Source organism: Opisthocomus hoazin, chromosome 19 (assembly GCF_030867145.1).
Source record: "Opisthocomus hoazin isolate bOpiHoa1 chromosome 19, bOpiHoa1.hap1, whole genome shotgun sequence".
Taxonomy (NCBI): domain Eukaryota; kingdom Metazoa; phylum Chordata; class Aves; order Opisthocomiformes; family Opisthocomidae; genus Opisthocomus; species Opisthocomus hoazin.
In genome coordinates, this window is record NC_134432.1 from 17,337,896 (window position 1) to 17,365,514 (window position 27,619).

The 27,619-nt window shown below is 58.7% G+C and overlaps 3 protein-coding genes across 7 annotated transcripts in view; 2 read left to right on the plus strand and 1 right to left on the minus strand.

The window, feature by feature from the left end:
* The first annotated feature begins 501 nt into the window (after nucleotides 1–501).
* OLFML2A (olfactomedin like 2A) lies at nucleotides 502–6,732 on the plus strand. Its single transcript, XM_075439660.1, has 8 exons — nucleotides 502–602; nucleotides 2,846–3,109; nucleotides 3,301–3,408; nucleotides 3,522–3,707; nucleotides 3,900–4,161; nucleotides 4,277–4,492; nucleotides 4,674–4,859; nucleotides 5,033–6,732. The coding sequence occupies exons 1-8, from the start codon at nucleotides 549–551 to the stop codon at nucleotides 5,632–5,634; spliced, it is 1,878 nt and encodes a 625-aa protein (XP_075295775.1). The 5' UTR covers nucleotides 502–548; the 3' UTR covers nucleotides 5,635–6,732.
* Nucleotides 6,733–12,903: 6,171 nt separating this feature from the next.
* On the minus strand, nucleotides 12,904–14,765 carry RPL35 (ribosomal protein L35). The gene is made up of 4 exons (XM_075439813.1): nucleotides 14,663–14,765; nucleotides 14,260–14,396; nucleotides 13,819–13,900; nucleotides 12,904–13,124 (listed from the first exon to the last, which is right to left on the minus strand). The coding sequence occupies exons 1-4, from the start codon at nucleotides 14,663–14,665 to the stop codon at nucleotides 12,975–12,977; spliced, it is 372 nt and encodes a 123-aa protein (XP_075295928.1). The 5' UTR covers nucleotides 14,666–14,765; the 3' UTR covers nucleotides 12,904–12,974.
* Nucleotides 14,766–15,241: 476 nt separating this feature from the next.
* Nucleotides 15,242–27,619, plus strand: part of SCAI (suppressor of cancer cell invasion) — a 43,640-nt gene continuing 31,262 nt past the window's right edge. For 2 of the 5 annotated variants that reach the window (XM_075439807.1, XM_075439808.1), the window contains exons 1-2: nucleotides 15,242–15,348; nucleotides 15,487–15,531. In XM_075439807.1, coding sequence (XP_075295922.1) covers nucleotides 15,296–15,348; nucleotides 15,487–15,531 — 98 coding nt within the window. In that variant the 5' untranslated portion in view covers nucleotides 15,242–15,295. Of the gene's footprint in view, nucleotides 15,349–15,486; nucleotides 15,532–24,527; nucleotides 24,590–27,619 lie in introns of those variants that run through there. The other 3 variants (XM_075439811.1, XM_075439812.1, XM_075439810.1) reach the window with 3 other exon arrangements.

Sequence of the window (27,619 nt, forward strand, 5' to 3'; positions counted from 1 at the left end):
GCCGGGCCGGGCCGGGTTTCAGGGGCCCCGGCGGCCGCGCTGCCCCATGGCCGCGCTGACAGCCAGAGCCGCCGCTGCGGGCGCCGCGCTCGGGCCGGGCCGGGCCGGGCCGCCCCGCCCCTCACCGCGGGGCACGCCGGGAAGCGTAGTCCTCCCGCGCAGCCCGGATGTACCCGCGGGGGAGCGCCACGCCCCCGCCCGGCCCCGCCCCCCGGCCTGGCCCCGCCCCCCCGTGCGGCCGCGCCCGGCTCCGCTCTGGCGGCCCCGGCACCGGGCAGCGCGCGCAGGGACCGCCCCCACCGCGCGGGGAGGGGGGGCAGGGGGGGAGCGGCCACCCCGGGCGGGGCGCAGCGGGCGGCCCAGCGGTACCGCAGCCAGACACCGGTGCGGGGAGAGCCCGGACGGCCCCGGGGGCGGGCACCGGCCAGCTCCGCCCGGGCGGGACCGCGCCGCCCCCGCCGCCGCCGCGCCTGGGGCCGGTGCCGCCGTCGGGACGGGGACGGGACGGGGCGGGACGGGCGGTGCGGGCGCTCGGTGCCGGTCTCGCCATGCGGGCTCTGCTGCTCCCGGCGCTGCTGCTCCCGGCGCTGGCCGCCGCCACGGTAAGCACCGGGACCGGCACCGGGAGCGGGACAGGGGCGGCGGGGGGGTGGGGGTCCCGACGCGGGGCGTGAGCCCGGCCCCGCAGCCCACACCGGGGACCCGCGGCCGGTTTCGGGGCCGGTTTCGGGGCGCGATGCCCCGGCGACCCCCGTGTGCCGGCAGCCCCGCGGCACCGAGCACCGGGGAGGAGAGCGGGGCCTGGGGGTGGGGGGTCCGCAGCCCCCAGACCCCGCAGCGCTGGGAGGGGGCTGTCGGCGGTTCCCGGCGCTCGGGCGGGAACCCGTCGGTGGGCCTTCGGCGTCGCGCTCGGGGGTCCCGCGTCGGCTGCGGGGGACGCAGCCGACGCGGGACCCCCGAGCGACGCCAGCGCCCGCAGCCTATCCGCCATCCGCCTCGGCCCCCCGCGCTGCGCAGCGTGCTTCACGCGTCGTGCCAAGCCGGGGAGGAGGAGGAGGAGGAAGAGGAGGCCGGCACGGTTTCCCTCCCACGACGGGGACGTGCGTTTATTGTCGCGGCGTGTGTTTCCCTCCCGGAGAAGTCCCCTGGCAGCGGTCCGAGCGCGGCGTCCAAGCCAGCTGCGGGACCCCAGCCCCGTGCGGAGCCCCCGTCTGCAGCGAGCGGGGGGATTCGGGGACAGAACGGCCCGGAGACCCCCGGGACTGCGGCAGCCCCCCCGAAGGTTTCTTGGGGAGCCGCTGGGCTTCGTCCCCAAGCAGCTGGCGCAGCGTGGTGGCCTTCGGCAGGGTCTGCCCCGCACCTGCGCCCCGCGTGCCCACCCACCGCACGCCGCCGGGGAGCGGGTCCCACGTGCCCCCCGCGCGGGGTGGGATGGCGGGGGGTGCGCGGGTGACCCCGGGGTTCAGCGTCACGTCCCAGCAGGGAGCAGGGGGGTGCCCCGGCCCCTGGGCAGCGAGGAGGGGGCAGCACCGGGGAAGGGGCAGCCGGTGGCCCCCGGCCTCCCACCCCCCGCCCCAGGGGCTGCGACACGAACGTGCGGGGGGCTGTGCACTGGGACGTGGGGGAGGCAGATGGAACCGGGGGTCTCCGGGTCAGGGGCAGGCGACTGGGACTGGGGGTCTCCGGAGCAGAGGTGGGTGTCTGGAACTGGGGGTCTCTGAGGTGGAGGTGGGTGTCTGGAACTGGGCGTCTCCAGGGGGAGGTGGGCAGCTGGGATCGGGGGTCTCCAGGTCAGGGGTGGGCGGCGGGGACCAGGGGTCTCCAGAGTGGAGGTGGGCAGATGGAACTGGGGGTCTCCAGGCAGGGGCGGGCGGATGGAACCGGGGGTCCCCGCCAGGAGGGCAGTGCTGGGGGACGGCGGCTGCGTGGCCGTGTCCCCACGGGCAGAGCCCCCTCCCTCGGGGCCACCCCCACCTCCCCCCATCCCCCCTCCTGGGTGCCCCAGCAGCTGCCTCCCCGCAGCCGGGGCACCCAGCGCAGCCTGGCCGTGCCCCCCCCCAGCCCCGATGTCCCCCCGGGTGCGCGGGCGGTGGCAGGGGGTGAGGAGGGTCCCAGCTCCCCGTCCCAGCCTTGTCCCCGCGCTCGGCGGAGGGAGAAAGCGGCTGAAAAGCACCCCGGGCTCCGTCGCGTGAGCCGGGGCCGCGTGCGGAAACAAGGGAGCCCTTCAGCGCGCCCAGGGCCCCGGCAGGAGCCTGGGGCTGGCCCGGGGTGGCTGCGTGTCACCGCGAACAACGGGCCCTGTGTGGGCTCGGGGCGGTGGGCGGCGGGGGACAGGGGCACTGCGGGGTCTCCTCGCCACCGTCCCTGCTCCCTCGGGTCTCGCTTGGGGGCTGGGAAGCGGCTGCAGAGATGGGACCAAAGAACCCGGGGCGCAGAATGCCGCGGGGCGAGCGGCTGCCCGAGGTTCGTCACCGTCACCGGGTGGGACGGGGGGGTCTGGGCCAGACGATGCCCCCACGGCGGTGGGAGACCCCTGGGCGTGCGGCCGCGATGGCTTGCGGGGGTCGGCGGGGCTCTGTGGGACACCCAGGCGGGACCCCGGGTTGGTGGGACCGCAGGCTGGTGGGACCCCCAGCTGGTGGGACCCTGGGCTGGCAGGACCTCCAGCTGGCGGGACCCCGGGCTGGCGTGACCCTGGGCTGGCGGGACCCCGAGCTGGTGGGACCCTGGGATGGCGGGACCCCCAGCTGGCGGGACCCCAGGCTGGCGGGACCCCAGGCTGGTGGGACCCCGGGCTGGCGGGACCCCAGGCTCGCCGGCCACCCACTGCCACGTGTCCCCGCAGGCGCTGGGCGAGGCGGACCAGGTCCGGATGACCTCGGAGGGCTCCGACTGCCGCTGCAAGTGCATCCTGCGGCCGCTCAGCAAGGACGCGTGCAGCCGCGTCAGGAGCGGCAGCGTGCGGGTGGAGGACTTCTACACGGTGGAGACGGTGAGCTCGGGGGCCGACTGCAAGTGCTCCTGCACCGCCCCCCCCTCCTCGCTCAACCCCTGCGAGAACGAGTGGAAGATGGAGAAGCTGAAGAAGCAGGCGCCCGAGCTCTTCAAGGTATCCGCAGGCCTGGCAGGGCCGTGGGCTGGGGTCTCTGGCCCATGCTCTGTGCCCTGGCAGACCCACGGGGCTGTGGAGCAGCGTGGCTCCTGCGCTCCGGTCGCGCATGGGGATGGGGAGACGGGGGGGCACCCGCGGCGGCTGCGCCTGTCCTGTGCCCCGTGCCCAGCCCTGCCCTCCCGCTGCAGCTGCAGTCCATGGTGGACCTGCTGGAGGGAACGCTCTACAGCATGGACCTGATGAAGGTGCACTCCTACATCAGCAGGGTGGTGGCCCAGATGAACACGCTGGAGGAGGTGAGTGAGCTCCGGCAGGCACCGTGCCCGAGCGTGCCCCGTCTGGCTGCTTGGGACCGTCTGGGGGTGCCGAGGGGTCCCCGAGGGGGGCTCCAACCTCTCCTCTCCTCCAGACCATCAAGACCAACCTGAGCAGGGAGAACGACTTCGTGAAGGAGAGCGTCCTGCACCTCAGCGACCAGATGAGACGCTACGAGAACTACTCCGACATCATGATCAGCATCAAGAAGGAGATCTCCAACCTGGGCTACCAGCTGCTGCAGAAGGACGCTGCCGCCGTCCCCGAGAGCAAGGCACAGGTACCCCCGGGCCCAGCCCCTCGCAGCCTGGGCTGCTCCTGCCGCGGGCAGAGCCGAGCTGCCCCGCTTGCCGCCGGCAGCTCGCAGGAGCACGCCGGGGAGCACCGCGCTGGCCGCCGAGGGCCGGTGCCTGCACCCCCTGCCCGGCGCGGCGGCGGGAGGGGAGCGGGTCTGACCGGGCTGTGCCCCCAGGACACGGTGGGCGGCCGAGGGAAGGAGGTGGGACGGTACCCCAGCACCCGCAAGGCGCTGGGGGACAGGGCGGCCCCGCGGGCGCCCAAGGAGAAGCAGCTGAAGCCCGAGAAGCCCAAGAAGGACAACGCGAAGGCCAGGGTGGGGTCGCATCCTACGCCCAAGCCCAAGGCGTCGGGTCAGCAGCAAGCCGTGGTCCGAGGCATCACTTACTACAAGGCCGGGCAGGCGGGCGCGGTGGAGGGGCCGGCCGGCAGCCGCGGTGAGTCCCCAGGGTGGGGCGGGGGGGCGGGGGGCTGGGGGAACCCTCCCGCCGAGGCGGGGGGCCAGGGGCTGCCCCCACAAAGGCACCGAGCTCCCGGCTCATCTCCCTGCAGAGAGCCCTGCGAGGGGGGAGCGGCAGGAGCAGCGGGGACCCCCGCCTTCCCCGGCTGAGGGGACCCCAGCCCAGGCCACCGGGCGGGCAGAGACCACCGCGCCCAGCACCACGGCTGCGCCCAGCACCGCCCTGGCCCCCCACACCACCGCCCGCAGCCCCCCCGCCACCGGGCAGGGGGCTGACAGCACTGGGGGCCCCGAAGCACTGAACAGAGGTGGGTGAGCAGGGGGCTGGGAGGGGGCACCCGGCGCGGTGGTCCCGTGCCCGTGGCCAGGCTGGGCCAGCATTAGCCCTGCCGTGGGGAAGGGCTTCCCCACCCCGTGGAGGCAGGCTGCCTGGGGCAGGGGTAAGCCTTCCTCCTCCTCCTCCTCCTCCTCCTCCTCCTGGGTACCCAGTGAAGGAGGTGGAGTGCGAAGGCACCATCGAGTCGGTGGAGCCCCCCACGGAGCACCACAGCTACGGGCGCAATGAGGGGGCCTGGATGAAGGACCCGGCGGCCAAGGATGACCGCATCTACGTCACCAACTACTACTACGGCAACAACCTGGTGGAGTTCAGGAGCCTCGACAACTTCAAGCAGGGTGAGGGCCGGCGGCTGAGCGGGTGCGGGGGCCCAGCGCCGCGTGACACTGGCTGTGCCGGGCTGGGGGTGGTGGGCAGCCCGTGGGGACACAAGTCCCCTGCCACTGGCAGCGTGCTTGGGCCACCGTGCGTTGCTGCGAGGGGTCCCAACGCCTCTCCCGCCCGCTCACAGGCCGCTGGAGCAACCTCTACAAGCTGCCCTACAACTGGATCGGCACCGGGCACGTGGTGTACCAGGGAGCCTTCTACTACAACCGCGCCTTCACCAAGAACATCATCAAGTACGACCTGAAGGAGCGGTACGTGGCGGGCTGGGCGCTGCTCCACGACGTGGTGTATGAGGACACGACGCCCTGGAAGTGGAGGGGCCACTCGGACATCGACTTCGCCGTGGACGAGAGCGGGCTCTGGGTCATCTACCCCTCTGTGGACTACGACTACTCGCAGCAGGAGGTGATCGTCCTGAGCCGGCTCGACCCCGGGGACCTCTCGGTGCGCAGGGAGACCACCTGGAAGACGGGGCTGAAGCGCAACGCCTACGGGAACTGCTTCATCATCTGCGGCATCCTCTACGCCGTGGACGCCTACAGCCAGAAGGAAGGGCATATCTTCTACGCCTTCGACACGCACACGGGCACGGAGGCAGAGCTGCGGCTGCCCTTCCTCAACCAGTACGGCTTCACCACGCAGGTTGACTACAACCCCAAGGAGAAGGTGCTCTACGCCTGGGACAACGGCCATCAGATGACGTACAGGCTCCGCTTCGTGGTCTGAGCGCCCGGCCGGGTCCCAGCCGCGTCCCCGCGCCCGCCCTGCCCGGCCGGGGTGCCCCAACGCAGCCCAGCCCCGCACCCCGGCCGGGCCAGGGCTGCGGCGAGAGCCCGGCTTCACCCCAAAACCCTCCCCATCTGCTGCACCCCGGTCACCCGCCCCGTGCCTGCTGCAGCGGCCACCCCGCAGACCCCCCGCGACAACGTGGCCCCTGGGGCCGTGGGGCTGCCCCACAGCCGGCAGCTCGGCCACCGCTGCCTTCCCGGGATGCGGGAGGGGACCCCAGCCCCGCAGCACCGCTCCCGCACCCCACCGGACCCCCGCGCTTGCTGAGGCCTCTGGCTGCCCGCGGGCTGCTCGCTGCCGGGGTGGGAGCAGCTGCCGGTCGCTATTTTAGGAGACGTGGTTAAGATTAAGATGCCTTCGCTTTTGCCGCTCATTAGCTAATTATTATTTAAAGGCAGTCATCGGAGCCGTGCAGAGTCCCCTGCGCTGGCAGTGGGTGCAGAGCAGCCTGCCCGCAGCGTGGGGTGCCCTGCCTGCCCCCCAGCCAGCCCCCCTGCCTGTCCCCAGCCAGCCCCCCTGCCTAACCCCCTGTAACCCCCCAGCCTGCCCCCCTGCCAGCCCCTCGCCTTCCTCCCTGCCTTCCTCCCAGCCAGCCCCCCCGCTGCCCCTCAGCCAGCCCCCCCTGCCTGTCCCCCTGCCCTCCTCCCTGCGTGCCCCCCTGCCAGCCCCCCCGCCCGCAGCCCCCCCGCAGGCCGCCTGGGGCAGGACGCGGGGCCGGGAGCGCGGGGCTTGGTTTTGGTCATTTTAGACGTGAACGGGATTAAAAAAAAAACTAACGGCTGCGAGCGGTGCGGGTCTGTGCGGGGCCGGGCGGGGGCCGGGGGGTCACCGCACCCTGCCCGTGCCCCCCAGCCCCCCCCTCCAGCCCCCCGCCGTGCCCGGGGCCCGCTCCCGAGGGCTCCCCCCGCCCCGGCGATGCGGGGCAGCCCTCGCTCACCACCCTCCCCCCGGGCTGAGTCCCCGCAGGCTCTCACCCAGCGCTCCCTGCAAAGCCCTCTCCCAACAACACGCGTTGCTGACACTGTGCTGCGGTAAAGCGAACGCCCCGCGCATCGCCCATCCCGGGCTTCGGCGTCCATCGGCGGGGGCTGTGGGGCCGGGCTGCGGGAGGGAGACGCGGGGAAGGGGTCGTTAAACGCGCCTGGGCGGGGGGCAGCGGCTTCGGCGGGGGGGATGCGGGGCGGGGCAGCCGCAGCCTGGGGAGGGCGAGTGAAAGCTCCGGGCCGCCAAAGCACCCCCCCACCCTGCTCCCCCCCGCGAAACACCCGCAGCGAGCAAAACCCGGGGGGCCCCCCGCACCCCCACCGCCCTGTGCTCACTTCTCGGCCCGGGGCACCCCCCAGCCCCCTGCTCTGCTCCTGGGGGTCAGGGAATCCCCCCCCGGGTCGGCTCCGGAGCCTCCCGGGCTGCTGCTGGCGGCTGTGCCTGCGGCGGGGCTCCGGCCCTCGGCCTGCGGCTCTGCTGCTCCTGCTCCTGGTCCTGCTCCGGCCTCTGCTCCTGGTTCTGCTCCTGCTCCTGCTCCTGTCTCTGCTCCTGCTCCTGGTCCTGCTCCTGGTCCTGCTCCGGCCTCTGCTCCTGCTCTTCTCCTGCTCCTGGTCCTGCTCTGCTCCTGGTCCTGCTCCTGCTCCACTCCTGCTCTGCTCCTGATCCTGCTCCGGCCTCCGCTCCTGGTTCTGCTCCTGCTCCTGGTCCTGCCTCTGCTCCTGCTCCTGCCTCTGCTCCTGCTCCTGGTCCTGCTCCGGCCTCTGCTCCTGCTCCTGGTCCTGCTCCACTCCTGCTCTGCTCCTGGTCCTGCTCTGCTCCTGGTCCTTGGTCCTGCTCCTGCCCCTGCCTCTGGTCCATGGGCCCTGGTGCCTGCTCCTCATCCTGGTCCCGGGTTCTGCTCCTGGTTCTCGTCCCTGTCCCAGGCAGGACGAGGCAGGCTGGGGGGCAGGCTGGGGGTCCCCAGGCAGGACACGGTGGGGACGTGCGGGTGGGGGCAGGATGGGGGTCCCCAGGCAGGACACGGTGGGGACGTGCGGGTGGGGGCAGGATGGGGGTCCCCAGGCAGGACACGGTGGGGACGTGCGGGTGGGGGCAGGATGGGCTCCCGCCGCGCCGGGCGCTGCTGACTTCCAGACATTCCTGGTGTGCGTGGCCGGCACCGCCTCGGCTCATAACGTGATTAAAAGATTAAAATCTCTCAGTTCAGCAGCAAGCAGCAAATGAAGCTTGAGGCAGGGATGCTAAGGGGCTGCGGCGCCCGAGGCCCCGGACAGCAACGCAGCGCCCGGGGAAGGGCGGCTGGGGCCACCCGGGCCGGTGGGTGCCAGCGCCACGGCCCTCCCTCCAAAAACAGCCTCCTGCCGGCACGGCTGCCCCTCGGCGAGGCCGGGCACTGCCACCCCGACTGCCCCCGCCCCGGTTACCGGCCAGGGAGGGTTTGTGGTGGTTCTGTCTCATTCCTGGCCCCATGGGCCAGGCTGGCCGTCCCGCTCGCCCGCCGCTGGGCTGGCCCCGCAGCACCGTGCCACGGTGCTGGTGCCGCGCAGAGCCATCTCGGGGCTGCAGGCGAGGCCTGTGGGCGGGCAGGATGCACAGCGGGCACAGTCCTGCCCCGGGTGACATCCCGGCCGGAGCCTGTCCCTGGACGCAGCCCGCTGGCACCCGCCGAGGGGGATCACCCCTCGCACTGAGAACCTCAGTCCTTGTTCCGCCCTGGGTGCCGGGAGCCTCAGCCACCGCGGCCGAGCCACCCCGGCTGCAGCCTGCTCCCGCGGGAGGGCCCTGCGCCCGCCACCTCCCGCACGACACGCCGACACTCGGCCACGGAGAGCTGGGAGCCCCCCGTCCCAGTGGCTGCAGGGCTGAGACCGGGGGGATTGGGCCCTTCCTTCCATTCTTCTCTCGGTCCGGGGGCCGCTGACCCGGGCAACGAGGCGACGTGTGCCCGGCAGCAGGTGGGAGCGAGTCCTGGGGCTGTGCCCAGATTGCAAACACTTCAAAGCCGGGGCCAGCAGCACCCAGCGTCACAGGGATCTATTTTTATCGCCCTGCCTGACCCTTCCCTCCGCGCGGTCCCTGCTGCCGGCAGGCCCGGGCGCAGCCCTGGCAGTGCCGCGGCGTGGGGAGCGGAGGCATTCCCCACCGTGCCTCTGCCCCCGCTCCCCGGGACGTGCCCTGGCTCCCCGGCACAGCGGCAGCGCAGCAGAACCGCGCTGGCACCGCTCTGCCCACGCGCTGTGGCGGGCATCCCTGCCCTCCGTGTCCCCACGCCTGAGACCCCCCCACTCACTGCACCCAGGGCCAGCGGGGAGCCGGGGGGACACCGACGGTGAGGATCCCCCGGAAGGCACGCGGGTGCCTGGTGTCCGACCCGCTGCTCCCAGCACGGACCCGCTGCTCCCAGCGCCGACCCGCACAGGGCACCGTCCTGCTCTGCACCGGTGACAGAGCCGAGGGTCCCAGGGCTGGCACGAGCTTTACCGGGGGCCACGGCCGCGCCAGGGCGCGGGGAAGCAGCGCAGCCCAGCAGGGAGCGTGGCCTCGTGCCCAACGCTGCTGCCTTGTCCCCCGGCTCCTGCTCCAGGTGATCCCTCCCGGGCTCTGGGACCTGGGGCTCAGCGGGCAGCCGTGCCCGGGACGTGGTGCCCAGCTGTGCCAGCAGCCTCTCGGCAGAGCCTGGCCATCCCCAGGTCATCTCCGGGGAGCCGCAGGCTCAGTGCCAGGGGCATGGCCTTCGTGCCGTGCCCCCATCCCATCGGCCGCCATGCAGGATGCGTTTGGTGGCAGAACACGGTGCCGCCGGGGCAGTGGCGGGTCCCCGGAGAGCGGCAGGGCGTTGCATGGCTGCGGGTCCCACGGCAGCCGACCTCGAGCGGCAGCAGGAAAGGGCCGGGCAGCAGGAGGGAAGGGAGGGGAGCCCCGCGCCGTGGCGGTGCCGCCGCTGACTCACTCACCAGTGGAAACAGAAATCTGTTCCCAGGCTCCCCGCTGCCACCTCCAACCCACCCCAGCCCCCGTGGCACGGCACAGCAGCCCCTCGGCATGGCGGGGTGCACCCTGCAAGCACCCCCTCCCCGGCAGCACCCCACGGCGCAGCACCAGGGGAAGCAGAGGGCTGCCCGCGGCCGCTGGCATGGCTGGGCTCTGCTCGCCCCGACGCAGGGCCTTGCTTTCTCCGCCACGCCGCGGGCGCACAGCCAGGCGGGCAGGGAGCCCCGGCACGCAGCAGCCCCCGTTTCCAGGCAGCCCAAGGGCCACCTTTGTCCGGGAACCCCCCGGACGGCGGGAGCAGGACCCCCCGGTCCAGACACTGCCCGCGTTCATGGGAGCAGCGGGACAGGGCAGTGCGGGGGCAAGACCTCCCCCAGCCCAGCCAACAGAGCGGGCATTCAGGGCAGGGTCGGGCTGCAGCGTGTCCCCTCTCCCCGCCGGCACAGGCCCTCACAGTGTGGGGCTTGCTGTCAGCCAGACGCAGCGTGCACGCTGATCGCACACTGCCGTGCACGGCCGCCTCTGCCCTGGCACACGGCACGGAGCGGGTGGCACCGCACGGTGAGGGCACCCGGACGTGCCCGGGGCGGTCGCTCCCTGCTCCCTGTCTGTCCTGCCATGCGCGGCGCCTCGTGTCCCGCCACGTGCTGCTTCCCGAAGACGCAGAAAGCGGGGCCAGCCCTCGGCGCTGGTGCTCGGGAGCACTGCTGAGGAGCCGTCCTGGAGGAGGGAGGTGACGGGAGCAATGCCAGGAGCGTCGGAGGAGCTGGTGTTTGTGTCCACTGCAGCAAACATCGGCCACGGGAGGTGGAGCACGGCTGTCCCACCCAGACCCTGCACGACGCGCGTCTGCCTTTGCCCTCTCCGCAGCTCCTCCCTTCCCCCAGGCCCCTGCCCAGGCTGCAGAACTGGGTGCATGGGCAGGTCCCACCAGCTCCCAGAGACGCCATCGGCGCTTGGCCGCTGCCCGCTGTGCCGGGGACTTGGGGAGAGAAACAGCTGGTTGGGCCCGACACTTTCCAGGCACGGGGCCAGGGCTCCCTGCGGTGGCACCAGCCCCGGGCCGTGCCCTGCAGCCAGCCAGCGGCTGTTCCTCCTTCCTCCTCCCCGCCCTGGAAATCATTTATTTGCCGAAGAACAGCTTTGCCCCAGAATTCTGAGGGACATCTCCAGTTACCAGGAAAAAACAAACCGTTTGAGCCCTGGAGGCCCTGCTGCTCTGCAAACACCCGTGCTAAGCCCAGCGCCGGCGTCGGCAGCTGCGCGCCCAGCACGGGGCACCGGCCTCTCCCGCGCCCCTCTCGGGCATCAGGCCCTGGGACAGGAGCACGCGGATCTGGGCTCCCCGCAGCGGTGGGCTCCTGCTCCGAGGGCCACAGGCCTCCCCCGCAGCGCCTTGCTGCAGGGTGCTCAGAAACGGTAACGCAAAGCCTTCTGTAACCCGGCCTGCCTTCCTGGTGACACGAACACGAGCCGAGGGGGCCCGGTCCCACACGCGACACTGCATCGCACGGCACGCGTCAGCAGCCTGGGCCCATGCAGAGCTCAGGCCCAGAGCCATGCCAGGCTGGGCCTCCGTCGCTGCCAAGCCCATCGTGTTCCAGCCCACACTAAGCCCCAAACAAAGCCATCACACAGCCAGCACCGGCATCACTGCAAAGCTATCCCTCGAAATAGCTCAGCATATGGGAAATGCACTTTACCGCACATAATTAGATCTCTCTCCAGTTAAAACTTGTTTGGGGCTTAAAAATCCTTCAGATCTCCGCTAAGTTCAGCGAGTAGAATTAAGATCTTTTTCCTAAGCAGAACCTGGATCCAATCTAAAGACTCCCTACCGAGTAATTTTTCACGTTATTAGCTATGCTAACACAAACCATGACTGCTGCATTACTAACGCTTGAGCAGCACTGCGTAACTCTTCCTTGCACCAGGACCAAAAAAGGCCCTTGGAATCGCAACTCCATCTTTCAGTTCCAGAGACCTCCATGGGGGACAGAAAGCCAAACCCTTTAACTAGTTCTGTGCTGCAACTGTTTAACTAGTTCTGTGCTTCACAGGTGCCAGCGTGGAGCTGCGATACCAGGGAGTGCCTTGAAACCTCAGAGCTAAGATCTCCTCGTTCAACCGGCTTTTCTCCCGTCCAGCTTCCTGATTTGACCTCAGCCAGTCTTCACTCGCGCACAGAAGAAGCACTTCACACTGACACGACCACACTCCCTACATTTTCCTAACAATCGGAACCGAGCCCCTCTCCTCCCTCCCTGCAGCGTGTCACGCTGTCTGCTAGCAGCAGCCTGCTCGGACTGCGCTCATCCAGAAGAAATACCCGCGTGCCGCTAGAAACAAGCCCTCCTTCCGCTCCCAGGGCGGGTGCCGTGCCAGCCCGCAGACTCGAGAGCAGCCGGCGCGGCAGCTCGTGCGGGTTGCTGCCTGCATGCAGCCCTGCCGCAGGCCCCTGCGCAGCCGGGCACCGACAGGCCGAACACCCCGCGCCCGCGACGCACCTCTGCTGACAGGCGACGCGGGGCCGTGCCTTCGCCTTCACCCCGACAGCACCCTCCTACTCCCAAGAGCCGTTTGCCAAGATTAAGCCAGCTGCACATGGGAACAGATCTGGAGGATGATGCCAGAACCCAGCTTCCTGCTGAAAACGAAGCAGCTTCGTGGGACGGCGGCCGCGGCAGCGCCCGGGGTCAGGCAGCGACCAGCCGCCTGCCCGAAGCCGTCTGCCGGCAGGGCCAGGCGGCTCAGCCAGGCAAGCCCCCACCTACCGCATCCGCCAAACGGGGACCCGCTGGTGCTACAGCTAGTCGCAGAGATCCAGAACTCGTGCTGCTGGAATTCTTCAGTTTCAGTTAAGTCTGGTAACGCACCTCAGCAAATCAGTTCACCTCTGTGACACTTAAACACTGGTGCAAGACAAAAACTTTCAACATTTACTCTTAAGCTACTGGGGTGATGAATACCGGCTCACTGCAAACATCTGGGTAAAGTTTCAATTTTAAATCAATCTCAAGTTAAATACTTTTTACATGTTAGGCTGAAAGAGCTCCCCAGTGCTGTAATCATTCACCTGCTCTTGAAAGAGAAAAATAATCTTAGACCGCAAGGTACGCTAGTATTTTCATTAGCAACAGAAGCTCAACTCTCCGTGAATCCTCCGGTTTCTCTTCATGAAGCTGATGACTTCTTTATCCACTACTACCAAAAAAACCCACCAGTGACAGCTTCCAAACAAAATTCTATTTAATGAGACATACCCAGCCAATGTAATTAAGAACTCCCGGCACACTGCCACTTTATGCCTTGATGGCATATTTCCGCATAGGGTACAAACGCTCTTTTCGCTGCTGTTTTTTGGTCTTCAGATTTTCTTCATGTTTATTCAATCTGCGTCGCATGGCACGAGTCTTCTTCGGCCGCAGATCCAGAGGCTTGTACTTTTTGCCCTGTTGGCCAAAATATTCAAGCTGAGTTTGAGAGACTGCAAGGCAGCAATCAGGTGCACAGGCTCACAGCGAGCCGAGCTGCCTACATCAGCAGCAGTGCTTCAGGCTTCTTTTTATTGGGCCTCTGATTACAGCCTAAAAGTTTAAAACTACTTCTCTCCACTGAGAAACATAAGCTGATTCTAACGTTCGTACCCGTTGCACTAGCTTTGATTCAGGTTTAATTCATGCCTTATCCTACAAGTCCCAGTTCTCCAACCTCCTGAAACGTCCTTTCTTTCCTACACTATACAATTCAAACCTGAAGGAGCAATATTCTAAAAAATCACAGAAACTTATTGAAATAACAAGTTCCTTGGTCACCTGCTACATGACTAAAATTTAGGAAAGGGAGTACCTGCACTTCTGGAAACTCCCTCTGCTAGAAAGCAGACTACACCCCAGGAGTGATGGAGCGATGCTGCCCAGAAGACTCTTCTGGCAAAAGCAGATTCACACCGCGCCTACAGACTTGAGTAGTCCGCAACAATATTCAACGATTTGCAGAGAACTTTAAAACTGAACATGTATGAGTATTTTTTTTTTGAGTTTCAAGCCTGCAAGTAACAATCTACAAAATTACTTCTCTTCTGCAAACTGTATATTTGAAAACAGTATGAGAGAAAAGACCGCTATGTAAGAAGTGCGGGCTTACCTTGTAAAACTTCCTCAAGTTCTCCTTCTGGGTCTGATTGATCACAGTTAAGACTCTGGCAATAGATTTGCGCACCACACGTCTGCAGGTGGAAAAAAACAATCTGCCTCAGAACATACTGAAAAAGAAGTACTGCAGGTTTACAACTCGGTATACAGAAACCACGCAGATGGTACAGCGAAGTAACTCACGTTGTACCGTGCGGCAGCAAACCGCTAAGGGCTTCGAGCACATCTCAGCTCACCATCTCTAAGCAAAGAGGCTCAGAAACAGATTTTCAAGCCCACAGGCATCTACTCCCCTCTCACACCCCTGTTTCCGCCCGCTTTACAGCACGAGGCACCCCCAGACCCTGAAGCACCCTCACACACGGCGCGGCGCGGCCCCCGCGGCCCAGCCGCCAGCGCTGCCCCCCGGTACCGGCCGCCGGCCCCCACTTACATCTTGGAGAGCTTGGAGGCGGCCCCGCCGGTCACCTTGGCCACGCGAAGCTGCGACAGCTCCACCTTCAGATCGTCCAGCTGCTTCAGCAGCTCCTCCTTCTTCTTTCCCCGCAGGTCTCGGGCCTTGATCTTGGCCTGCGGGCGGCGGAGAGGCCGTCAGCCCCGCTCCGGGACCCCGCCGCGCCCCGCGGCCAGGCGCGGCCTTCCCGCGGCCTCCCGCCGCCCCTCAGGCCCCCCCATCGCCGCCCGCCCTCGTCCCCCCCATCACGGCGACGGCGCGGCCAGGCCGGCAGCGTGCGAGGGCGGCGCGGCGGGCTCGGTGCCGCGGCGCGACGGCCGGCGGCCCGGTGCCCGGCCCGGATGCCGCCGGATTGCGGCGAGAAAGGCCCGGGAGCTCTCACCATAATGGCAACACCGGTGCGGCTCGGGCCGGAAAGGACGGAAGCCGCGCAGGGACAGGAGGCGGCCGGCGCGCCTCGGCGGAGCCTACCAACCCGCGGCTGGGCGGGGGGGGAGCCTGCGCGCCGCGCACCCCCACGGGCAGCGCGGTGGTACGGGCCGCGGGCGGGGGAAGAGGCGGGGCAGCGCCGCCGGCCCCGGGGCACGGGGGCTCCGGCTCCTCGGGAGGGGGGGAGCTCGGCCCCGCTGCCGCCGCTTCGCTCTCAGGGGCTGGAGTCCTGTCAGAGCGGAGCCGGTGCTGCGGCGCTGGCCGAGGTGCGGCACTCGTACCGCGGCGGGGCAGGGGCCGGGCGGCGGGACAGGCCTGGCCTCGCCTCCCCGCACGGTGGCGCCGCCGCACGCCGCCTCCCGCCGTATCCAGGCAGCCGCGCCGTGCCTCGGGAGGGCGGGGGGGTGGGCTCCCGATTGACGGCCTGCGCCACCAATCAGAAGACCGTCTCGCCGTTAGCCCGGGCGCCCCCCTCAATAGGAGCGGGCGGGGGCGGGGCGAGGCCGGCCGAGGCGAGCGTGAGGCGGCAGCCGCGCTCCGCGCAGCCGGAGCCTTGGCGCGGCGGCGCCCGGGGGAGGCGGCGCGGATGGTGAGAGGAGCCGCCCGGCAGCGCCTGCCCCGCACCGGCCCGGCCTCCAGGTGCGGGGGGCGGGGCGGCGGCGCGGGGCGCGGGCGGGGCGCGGGCGGGCGGGCGGGAGCGGCGGCGGCTGCGGGCGCCTCGGGGCAGGCCCGGCGGCGCGGCGCGGCGCGCCCCTCACCGCTGTCTCGCCCCCGCAGAGCTCCAGGCCCGGCGGAGAAGCGCTGCCGCAAGCGGAGGCCCAGGTGAGGCGGGGGCGGGCGGCGCGGCAGGTGCGGGCGGAGCGGAGCATCCCCTCGGGTGGCGGGGCCGGCTCCGCGGCGGCGGGAGGCGCAGCCTGGCGGGCTCTGCGCCGGGGGGCGGCAGGACGGGGGCGGCTGCCGAGGGCCTGCGCCCGGGGCCGGGCTGCGCGCTGTCTTCGCCGTTACCGGAGGAGAGATACACGACGTGACACGCGTTCTGCCTAGGCCTTGATTGGCGGCGTGACTGCCATCATGACAAGCGCGGCTCCCTCTCGTTCCCCTCTCGTTCCCCTCTCCGTTCCCCGTGCCCCTCGCCCGCCGCCTCTCGCAGCCCGGGAGGCCGTGGGGGCTCGGCGTGCTTGCGCAGGCGGCCGCTCTTCTGCGTCGGCGAAGGCATCCCTTTGGCTGAAATGCTGCTGGATTTTACGAGAGCTGCCTGTGCAGCGCTGGGCATCCCGATCGCACGTTTGAGGGGATCATGGTGGATTTGTTCTGATTTTAAACTTCTGTCGCAGCACCTCCCTCTTCACCAAATTCCGGTTTTGTGCGCAGAAATGCTACGGACAATAGGTGAGGTGAAATGCCCTTGGGGATAGAAGCTGGATGACTGTTACGTGGTGTCATCCCCCCACATTTCTTGCCTGTTACTGGCTATAGAAATGTCAGTAACTAAAGGCTGTCCCAGATAAAACATTCAGGATCAAACTGCGGGTTTTCAGTGTCTGGGTACAATCTCCTGCCACAGAATAGGACCTGTTTTCGTCAAAGTCCCAGTTGCACTTCTGTAATTTAATCACCAGGCTCCAAGCTTGCTTGCTCAAGCTGTGTCTTGGCTAAGCAATTCTAGTCCTCCAACCGACAAAATGGATCCCTTAATGTAAAAAATAGCTCGTTTTTGCAAGAGCTGTCCAAATGCAATCCATAATTCTCAGCATCTTGTCTAAGCTAATGCAAAGCAGCACCGTTGGAACATACGATGACTGAAGTGTTAGTCTAAGCGAGCCTCCCAGCATGCGTGTGCTCCCCCAGCACTCCTGCGAGCAGCAGAACCGCAGTGTTGGTAGCAGCCTTTGGAAATTGTAGAAGATCATCCTGGTGTGGGCCTTGCTGTGGAAGTTTGCAGTCGCTGCCGGGTGCATCTGCTCACCTTGTGTGAGCCCGGTTGTTGTGACAGTTGTAACTTCCCTTGCTCAGGCTGTCGAGGGAGCGATTAAGCAGCGTGACACCTGACTTAGGTCATGTTCTTAGAGAAAACAATGCTTCGTTTGCAGATTAGATAAGTCAGGCTCTTTTAAGATGTTTTCATGAACTGGATCACAATTTATGTTAAATGAAAGAAACAATGAGTCACTTAATGAGAAGCAAGGAGCATCATTCTCCAATCATTATGGGCTGCCCAAATAATACAGACAGCACACGCAGATGTGATAGCAGGGTTCTTTGCTACGGAGAATATAAAAATCATTCATAACACTATATGGAGAGAAGAAATATTTTGCTGTGCTACAGAGGAGATTGCGATCGTTGTTTTATCTTGAGATAATAGGGGCAATATAGCATCAGAGTTTAATTGGCAATCCATGTCCCTTACAAACATTGGAAGATTTTATCACAAAGATGACTGGTTGGGCTAAGCTCTACATGTGAGAATGATACAGACAACAGCAATGATACAGACAACAGCACCGTGCTCTGTGTTCACCGTGCTCAGCTGAGAAGCTAGATCTACAAGTGATAAAATGCCAGAAGTGCTTAGCAGGGGGAGGAATACATAGCCTGCCTGTATTGTTATTTGTTTCTGTGTTACTGTTTGATTTGGTGGAGAGAGGTAGTAAAAATGGAGAGTAACAATTCAAAACATTGAGACGCTTATAACTGCAGTCAGTTCTGCATTGAGATTAAATTGTGTTGTCCGTAACGGTGCGCCGGAGGCACAGATTTAGGGAGGTGGGAGGACGGGGGCTGTAGCTCTGCCTCCGCTGCTGCCAGCGCCGCTCCTGTCGCATGATGCGGCTGCACAGTCCTCTGCTCACACTGCAGCTGCGCTCCCCGGGCGCGTGCCAGTCGGATTTCTCCTCCTTTTGGATCGCATTTATTCTGGTTTAGCTCTGTGGGCTTTAAGTGGAGTTGCTGATAAACTGCCGTGGTATAAATGGATAATGGGAATTCATTTGATCATCTAGACACGTTATTTTATTGGTTTATGTTTTATTCTGCATGGTGTGCTTTGGGCAAGGAAGGAAGAATTCTGGTGTGAGAGTCTATTCTGAGGTGATGTTACTGACTAAATAGCTAAAATTTAACTCTATTTTAAACAAAAAATCCCCACCCCTTCCCACCACCTCCTGAAATACGATACAGCTATCGGAGTCTTATCACAGAAATCTGCGTGTTGATGTCTTTTTTCACAGAACTTTTCATAGTTTTTCTTTGTAGAAATGTTCAGTTGGAGCAATCCTTGTAGAAGGAAAACCAGGATTCGTACCTGCAAGTTTTATAATAATTTTCTTTGGTATTCTTGCATATGGACGTTCTGCAGGCTTGGCTTTTGTAGCCAGGTTGCTCTCTTTAGGCACATAAGCTCTGTTCTGGATGTGTAGTTTTTAAACAGGCTGGAAGCAGAGGTACAGGACGGGGTATTTGTTGCAGCAGAAGGAAGCAGTTTAAAGGAGTGGACCAAATTGTGCGTGGGAGCTGCATGGAGGGTCAAATAGAGGTCTGTTTCTGTAAAGTATGTAAGTTAGTTGCCAACACAAATATTACCTAGCAGTTTACATGTGCTGAGAGAGCGCAGTACAGTCCTGCAACAGGAATAAAATAGAATAACCCTCAGTCTGGTTCCCTGAGGATGGCAGTCAAGAAAGGAAGTGTGCGATGCCAAAAAGCCTGGATGGAACAGCAGCTTTAGAGGACTCGTTGTTTGAAGTAATTTTAATTATCGCTATTATTATAATGGAACACAGACTAGAAGCTGAATTTTAAAAATACAATTAAAGCAGAAGTCAGCAAAGGGGTGTCTCTGCTGTGTGGCAGAGGAATGCTCCAGGAGCAGTTCCTGCTCGGGAGGGTGAATTCCCAGAGCGATGACACTCCCCGTGCAATTCCCGAGCTTGCTGGCAGCTTACCACCGCGCATGGTTTGGAGGGAAGAAGTGAACTGAACCGACCAGAACGCTTTTCCTAGCTTGCACTGCATTGCCTTTTGTCAGAGTACGGTCCAGTTGGAAAGCAGCCATTGACACCTTGGCTGAGAATCGTAACAAGATGTAGAGCATGATGAGCACTGCCCTCCAGATTGGATGATGGCCTGAGCTGCCGTTTGGGCCATCTACTGAATAATGTCACTCGCTGGGTAGAAGTCTTGCCATCACATTAACATCAAGCTACATTGTACAGCAACCGTTCAGTTCTGAATTAATGAGTGTACATAAAAGAGTTAAAACATCAGTCGTTATCTGAGTAAAGAAAGAAAAAAAAAATCTATCTTGTAACTCGGATGCTTTTCAGGAACTTGGCCGCTCTAGATGCGAGAGGCATGTGCTTTTTCCGCCCTTGCTTTAGGTGATGGCTTAGTTCAAGGGGGCCCAGATTTGGCTCAGTCAACAGTTGTGTTGGCGTCTTGCCATCAAATGTGCATAAAATGGAGCTGACTGCAATTCCCTCCTCGCTCTAACATGGAGGGGCAGCCCGGAGGGACCTGAGGCCCTGGTGTGCCTTGCTGTAGGTTGACTTTGCTGTGAGAATTACACTGGCGTGTGCGATCCCTGCAGCAGAAACTGTTGTATCGTGACTTGGTCGTTGCTTTTCAGTCCCTGGGTTGTATTTTGGTGTCTTGTCATAACTAATGCATTTCAACCCTTGTTGTGCCTGTGTTTCCAAAATCTTTCTCCCTTCTCACAGTGGCTTATGTGCTTTTCCAGATGTACGAGGTTCGTATCTCATTTGCAGACTCTTCCCGAGATTTTGTGGCTTATGTGCATTGCCGCAAAATCAAGATAAAACACAACTGGCATTTTAGCTGCTCCAAGCACATTGTGTGTAAATAAAGCACTAAATAGTTTAGCTTGTGAAATATAAATATACACAGCTCAGCCCTCCGCAGCTGATGGTGTTTTTCTGTCTCCCTTCTTCCCCTCCCACCCCTGCCAAGAGTAGGCTAGCCTGATGTTCTTTTTTTTTATTGCTCTTTCATACAATGCAAATGACTACCAAGTACCATGTAGGTGGTATGCAGGCACCGCTACGGATTCATGGTGAATGTGGATGAAAGGAAACACTTGCATCCTCTTCCACATTGCTTCTGAACCATCTTCTGGGGATTCCTGGACTCCGATGACCCAGAAACTGTGCCTCAGTCTGACTTTGAGCTTGAGCTCATTTTTAGCAGCGAGCTAGTTAAGTCAGTGGAAGAGGAGAGGCCCAGCTGTGATGACATTTTTAGCCTTTGCCCTTTGTTCATCCTATACACAAAAGGTCGTGAACTGCAGTGAAAGAGAGATCACAGAGGGTGCAGAATGGACAACGGTGGAACAAATTGCCAGTGGCAGAAACATAAAGAGGGGAAGCAAAAGTTTTGTGTTATGAAGATAATTGAAAAAGGCCACGTGGATCCCATGGTGATGTCGTGTCTCTTGTATTTAAAGTGAGTCTGCCCACAGTGAATTTAGAAGAGTCTGCTGGTAAGGTGTGGCTTAGATGATCTCACTGTAGAAGGCAGGAAGGGACAACGCTCTGTTTCCATGGTGTGCTGTTAATGAGCAGCTCCGCGTTATTCTGGGAGAAAAGGTGCCAAAGCTGCCGTTCTGGACACAGACAGGTGTGCTTTGAGCAATGAAAGGATTTTTAAAGACTTGTAAACCAAATGAAAAGTCTGATTCTATAGACTAAGCACTTACTCGAAGCTAAGATAATAGGACTGACACTATATGCTGGATATTCAAGCTCGTTTGACTCGGAATGGGGTCGACTTTGTGGCACTGGCTGTTTCCCTACAGCAAGTCTTGAGACTGTTCCTGCTGAGATGTCGAAGGTAAAATGCAGAGGTGGCAGCTCACGTTAACTCTGGGGTCTTAATACGAGACAGCGCTTGCGAGTCTTCTGATATGCTGAGCAATGAATTACACATTCATGTGAGAGTATTAGACTTTCAGTTTGCAGTAATAAAATAAAATTCTTGTATAGCTGTGTGTGCCTGCTGTCTGTCACTTCCACTTGATACAGCAGTGCGCGTCTGGAGAATTGCGTGTGCGTGGTTTTATCTTGTTTTCTTACATATCCTCTTCTCTCTCCTTTCCCCTTTTTAGGAAACAAAGTTTATATAAATGCACAGTCGGGCTGCCTCTTTTTTCTTCTTCTCCAAGCAGCTTTTGAAGCACTTGCCTGATGTAGCCAGTGTTGCTGTAGGGAGAAAGGTCCTGAAGATTATCTAGCTAGTAATGTTCACAAAACTCGAAGGGAATGGAAGGAGAGGGGTTTGTTTAGTGCATCTATTAGAGGGAAGGACAGACAGAAGAGAGTTGTCAGGTCTTGCAGGGAGTCGTCTGGTCAGCGTGTGTGGAGTCCTGTCACTGTGGAGCAGTTCCCTTGGCTGGGTGGGAGAGCTGGGCTTACTGCGGTGGGCAGGGAAAGGTCAGTAGGGCCACACGCAGGTCTGTGGGGGACCAGGCTTCCTCCTTCTGTGAAAGAGAGGATGACTGTTCGGGCACAAGTGCATGGGCCACTGTCACAAGCTTCACTGGTTTTTTAGGTTTTTACTGTTTTTTTAAAATGTCTTCCCTCTTCCGTAATCTTTGGCATACTACTACTTCTCCAAGTGAGCTGTAAAATCGTTATATTTTAGTAGGAAAATACGTTCTTGGAGAATTCCGCATTGGAGTATAACTAGTTGCGTTTGCAGGTGATTTTCAGTTAGCCACGCTGTAATTTGTTTACAAAATAGAAGTTTTTCACCCTCCTAGCTCATACTGCATTTCTCCTTGGTGCCCTTTTGAAATAAGCAAACGGCCGGGCAGAGAGAACATAATCTGACCGGCCTTATCAGCTCAATAAAATAGCTATGTGTTTCTTAAGTTACATTTTATTGTGGCATTCAAACAAAACATGTCCCCAAAGCCTGGGCTCTGCCCAAGTCCTTTTCATTGTGTATTCTGTGTGCATGTCTGTACAGCAGTGAGCGCAGCTGGTACAGAAGCCATCTAGTTGTTCTTCAAGCTAGACCTGGGCATTGCCGAGCTCCTGGACTGCCGCGGTGGGCTCGCAGCCCCTCGCAGATGCCTCCTGCAGCGCCCGAGCGAGCTGCTGGAAGAGGAGCTTGGTGTGTCTGGAAGAGCTGCAGCCACTGCAGTGCAGACATGCCCCGAGGTGAACAGTGGTTGGGGATGAGAAATGTCTGTGTTTGGTTCCAACTTCTACTGAAAACCTTAGAATAATAAAGAAATCCTTTTTCCCCCCGATAAATTTTGTGAAGAAATGGTCTGATACAGAACTGCTCCTTGCCCTTCCCTCTGTAGCGCTGACTCCAGCAGTCTGTGAAGCGTTCGGTGCCGAGGAGCCTGTGTGTGTGGGGCGTTGCTATTTATTTATTTCAGTGTTTCTTGAGTAGAACCGAGTGGTGTTTCATGGACTCTGGGACAGTGGCGGTCAGTGGAGAATTAGGTATTCTGGTGAGAGGAGTGAAGGAAGCTGGGTTCTGATTAATTTTGTGTTGCCTGAGGCTCTGTCAGGACTAACGCTCTTGGCAGAGTACAAGGAAACGCACGGTTTTCCTGAAATGGGCAGTATTGCTTTGAACGAACACACAAGGGGCGAGTATGCCTGTCTGGAGAAGGAGAGGCAAAGAGAGAGCAAAGGTAGGCATCTTGCTTGATGAAGTCGAGATTGGATGTTTCTCGTTAGAGATTTGAGACGTGATGATACTAGGCTTTGGGTATGAATGATCAAGACCTTAGTTTTATCTGTGCTATTAATTTGGAGATAAAAAATAGATACCAGCTGGCATCTGGCTTGATACCACATCCCCTTTTGGCAGTGATGCTGTGGGAGATGTGTCAGGATGAAAAGAGAGCTGGTCTCTTTGACTCAGGGTTTGAGACTTTTAAAATCCTGATAGATTGGAATGTGTTTTCCACCACTGGTTTCTGTGGAGAGCAGTTCTAATAACATCTGAGTTTGGGGAAATTCCTGTGTCAACAAGATAGATGTAGAAAGTGTGTTTGCTTTTGCTTTTTTGGTTACCACTTGCATCTAATAAGGAGTGGGAAGCACTGGAAAAACAGAGTTTATATTTCTGTGCTGTGATTTCCTGATTAAAATGGTAAAACTATCCATGAAGCTGTGAATCAGGATGCAGCCATCACTTACCCCTGTCATTAGTTCCCTTGCCTAAGCACATACTTTCTGCTCAGCTCCAGAATTTTAATGTTAATCAGAACCTCAGTGGTAAACCCCAAGCCAATTGTATTTGATGCAAGCAGTGAAACTCCGGATCGGCAAGAGTTTAGGCCTTGTAGTTGACGCAGCAGCTTACCTTTCTGTGTTACAGCTGTCACAGAAAGTTCTGATTCTCAGGCTAAATGTTAATCAATATAGTCAACCCTAGTTGACTGCTTAGTTTGCAGTTTGCTCTTTTCAGGTGGATGGGTGAAAAAATCAAGAGCATTTCTTCCAAAAAGAAAAGAGAATGCTCTTCCTTTCCCTTCTATCCCTGTCCCCAACATTAACCATTCTGGATTGTCCTGTTAGATTTGCATCTGCTGTCCTGCTCAGAAGGCTGTGTATGGGTTATTTAAGGGATGGAGCTGAAGGCTCAGTGATGAAAACGACTGGAGCCTGAAATAAAATACAGATTCTCATTCTAATTTTAGCCAAGAAGTTTCACTGGGTCACATTGATCAGTTCTCTGCATTGTAATAAATTTGTTCCTGTGCGTAGTGTGAATGTTTAACAACCAAACTTTATCTTTGGAAGGCTGGAATGCCATGGAGATCAGTATTTGTGAGGTGTGTGACGTCACCTGTTAAAATGACACAATGAGTGACGTGTTCTGATTTTTGGAAGAGTCGCTTCTGAAAGATGCGCTCGTGCTTATACTTACAAAGTCATACGATTTTTTCTGAAAGTGATAGTTTAAAGCATAAATAGCTAAAGATTTAAGACTAAATTCTTTTAGTTTTGAAGTAAGAAAGGTTGTATATCATGTATGTGAAGTATCTGTGCTCCATACTGCTGGTGTTCAGTACTACGGACTCTGATTTCCTTGGTAGAATACCAGACGGAACAAATGTGCCGCTAAAGTCTTTGTAATGAGATTGTTTGCCTCTAGTAGTACAAGATGAGGGGTTTAAGTCTAATGCTGATGCTCTAGTGAGAAGAGAGTTGTTCCTTCAACTGACCATTTAGATGAAGTAGATAAAGCACTGCTAATAGGTACTCACAGCTTTTATCCTCCAAATACTCATGTGATGGGGCTGTCCAGGTTGCCTGGAAGGCAGGAGACAGTGATGATTCCACAACCCAGCAGAGGCATGGCCTAAGAAAGGACAGATCAGTTGTACGAATGCTCTGTCGGGAGGTCAAGGTGTGTCCAGCCAACTCTGCTGTGCAGCTCTAGGAAACTGTCCCTGATTCCACCTGTCCTTGCTCAACGGAGTTGATGCATGCAGAACTGCTGCCCGTGCAGTGTGCCGTACAGCTACAGTATCACGGAGTTTTCTGTGGAGGGAGGTGTTACTTCCTTGTAAGTGTCAGGTGTGAAGTTATGACTACCCTCTTCTACCAGGCAACTGAATGGCAGGTTATAGTGACCCTGGCTAAGTAATAAATCTGGGGAAAGGAGGTGTGCATGTAGTAGTTACTTATCTGTGCTTGGCTTTCATTGTCAGCTCGATTTGCTTGAACCCAGAGTATTCTTGCAACGTTCACCATTGCTTTACAGGCCTGAGTCCCAGTTTAGGGCCAGTAGAAGTGCATGCTGTTGACTTCAGCGTTCTTTTTTCCTTCCAGTGGAGCCTGGAAAACCTTAGCCAAAAGACGGCAAACCACAGGGAAGTGGAAACGCGTGTGATGTAAGTGACACATAACTTTAAAAATACTGGCCAGCATCACAAAACCTTCATCCGTTTCCCATACCCCTCCTCCTGCCGCCTTTGCGCAGCCGTGCCGTCCTCGGGGAGGCCCGTGGGCGCCTCTGCCCTGGGTGCTGCGGTGCGGAGTCTCGTGGTGCGCGGTACGGAGACCGGGAGCTGTGCGTTCTGAGAGTGCGTTGGAAAGAACCTGGCACGCCAAGTGCAGCGCTTGGCTAGCACGATTTTTCTGCCTTGTATGGCCTGAGGAGTTGGCAAAATCTTTGACAGAATAATAAGTTCTGCTGGAAGTCACCATTTTCTGAATTATTTTAACAGTCTTTTAAACCAATGTTTCAGTGTCTCCTTTTGCAGACTCTGGAGAGAATTTTTTTTGAGCGTGTGCTACTTAAGAAAAAAGAAAAAAATTGTCAGGCAAAACAGCCCAACAGTTTCTTTAGCATGAAAGAAAGCAAAAAGCATCAAACAAAAGAACAAAATTAAGTAGGTGTTATTTCTGGTATAGCTGGGCTGTCTAAACTGACTGAGAACTGACTGCCTGCAGAGGAGGAGCACAGATCTGTGGGGTTGCTGCTAGTATCAAAGAGAAGGAGAGGTGCACACTGTGGATGTGCTACTGGTTGCATTTTATTTATATGTTTTCATTTGGCGCTCAGCAGTCCCTGAGGAAAGGGCGATGTCAGTAGCTATATTCCTCCCTTTGCTGTGCCCACTTGCTGTTTCTAATAATAATTCTTTCTGCTGTCTGTAACGCTGCTGCATTAGAACACAGTCTTCAGTGCAGGGAAGACCTCCTCCTTTCCTGAGCTGCTCGTGATAGGAATTCTTTCTCTGTACAGCACCAAATAGCACCCCCTCCAGAGCATGAGAACCCAAGACCAGTGCATGAGATGACTATTTTTATTTTCCTTCTCGATCAGCTGGAAAAGCCAGCTTCACCTGTCATTTTAATGGCTCCCATTGTCCTTTATATTTCCATCTTTGCTTTGTATTCAGGCATGTGCTGTGGCTGAGTGAAACCAGGGTTTAAATTGCAGCAGCGCCTGTTTCATGTCTGTAACCAAAATGCTTCTTTGAGTCTGAGATCTGTAGAAGAATTACCTTCTGGCAGCTTTTCTAAAGATATCTCTCAGAGGGAAATTGTCATCCTTGTTACTACGCTGCTTAATTCTTCACTGCTTTTATTTCTTCTTGGTTGAACCCCTTACTTCTTTTCCTGATAATTTTTTTCCTAGGAGGAAGACTCTATTTGCCCATGATGTGATTCAGTCCGAGTATTTTCACAATGTATTTTCTGAACGGTGTTACTTTATGATCATCATGAAGATAAATTGGACATGTAATGAGGAAGCAAGCAGTCCATTTTGAGCAGGACTCCTGCTTACTTTCGAAGTGTAACCTTGAAGGATTTTCAGTAGGACTTTACACTGTACTGTGTACGTGTGTAAATTCGCTGGATAGTTTAGAAGTGCTCCTGTTTTCTGAGCACAGGATGTGGCAGAGCCAGAAGGTGCCTTTAATTATCCTGCAAGAGTGTGAAACTCGGTCTCATCCACTGTCAGTGTCCTAAGTGGATTATTTTGGAGCATACTGGTTCTGTCATCCCAGAGGTGGTGTGGCTGTTGTGTCTGTGCTACCCCACAGAATTGTGCTTGCGTCTTCAGGTCATTAAGAACAGAGATAGTTTCATAATTGTGTGGATAACTAAGGTTTGATTTCATTCTTCTTTTAGCTGTGTTTTATTATAAAATAACCCAGAAATGAAGAGCGCATTGACGATTCTGTGTTTAATTTATGTACTAATGGAACAGCTTTTCATAAGCACCCAGAGTCTTCTCCATTCAGTCTGCCGTCTTGGATCCAGTGTCTTATGGTCACCTCCCACCCTCTAAAAGCGTCAGTGGAAAATGAGATTAATTTTTGCATCTGTCTTTCTGTTCAGGTGCCTAAGGTTGAGTGAGAGGAATACCATCAAAATGTTTGACAAACAATGAAGTTAGGCTAAGCGTGTCTGAAAAGCTGGCAGATACAATTTTTACAGACCATGATACAGAGCAGAAGTTTTTGAGGTTTTCAGAGAGAGTTCTGTTCGAAGCCCTTTTTAGAATAAGCATTATATGTGTAATTCAAAGCATGCTGATGAAAGTATGCATTGAGTGTTTTATTCCAGGTCTAGCATGCGAGTCTTTCTTTTATATCCTGTGAAATACATAATGGCAATGCAGATTAGAACCAGGTACAGGGCATATTTGGAATGCTGAGTGGTAGGGTTGTTTTCACGGCAGCAACTATCGTAATGAGGTGTTTTGGTTTACTACTATTAGCTGTATTTCAGCCTTTTTTGTATCAATATTGTATTGCTGAGTATTAGTTTTAATGGAAAATAAAGTAACGAACAAACTGAGAAGTTTTAGCAGAAGGTCTGCAAAAATTTTGCCATCACACAGACACAGCAAAAGTTTGAGCTGCAGTACCTCAATGATGTAAGTACATCAGTTTGTTTTAAACCACTGGGTTGGTCATGTTCGGGTTTCCACGATAACCCTCCCTGCAACGCTCAGAGCATCCGATGTTAGTGATGGTCATCGTCTGCTTGAAGAACAGAAAATGTAGGGGTAATACTGTGCAGTGGAACTCTTCCATTTTTCACCACAATCTAGTTTTTACTGTCTTTGCGAAGTCCGTGTGACAGCCAGTTATATTGGAAATCTTTTATTGTTGTAGTAAGACGTTCCCTGGCAGGCAGGCCCTCTAGACATAAAAACCAAACGTGCTTCTTGCAAATGAATGCCAACTTTTGTAAGATACTGATTTTAGAGGATACAGGCGTTTGTTGTCTTCCTCCTGAACTAATCATCTATCTTAGTATTCTGATGAATTTTTTGTTCTCCTGTCCTTTCCTTTCATATTTGTGATTCTGGTGCTTCACGTTTTTTTGGTGGTGTGGTTTTTTTTTTGCTTTAGATCTCTGCTTTTTGTGCTTGTGACAGCTTCATTTTAAAGTGGACCTTG

Coding starts and splice junctions, on each gene's coding strand:
- OLFML2A (XM_075439660.1), top strand. CDS start 549: ATGCGGGCTCTGCTGCTCCCGGCGCTGCTGCTCCCGGCGCTGGCCGCC. Junction 603..2,845: donor CGGCGCTGGCCGCCGCCACG/GTAAGCACCGGG, acceptor GTGTCCCCGCAG/GCGCTGGGCGAGGCGGACCA. Junction 3,409..3,521: donor AGATGAACACGCTGGAGGAG/GTGAGTGAGCTC, acceptor CCTCTCCTCCAG/ACCATCAAGACCAACCTGAG.
- RPL35 (XM_075439813.1), bottom strand. Junction 13,901..14,259: donor GCCTCCAAGCTCTCCAAGAT/GTAAGTGGGGGC, acceptor TTCCACCTGCAG/ACGTGTGGTGCGCAAATCTA. Junction 13,125..13,818: donor ACTTGAGGAAGTTTTACAAG/GTAAGCCCGCAC, acceptor TTTGGCCAACAG/GGCAAAAAGTACAAGCCTCT.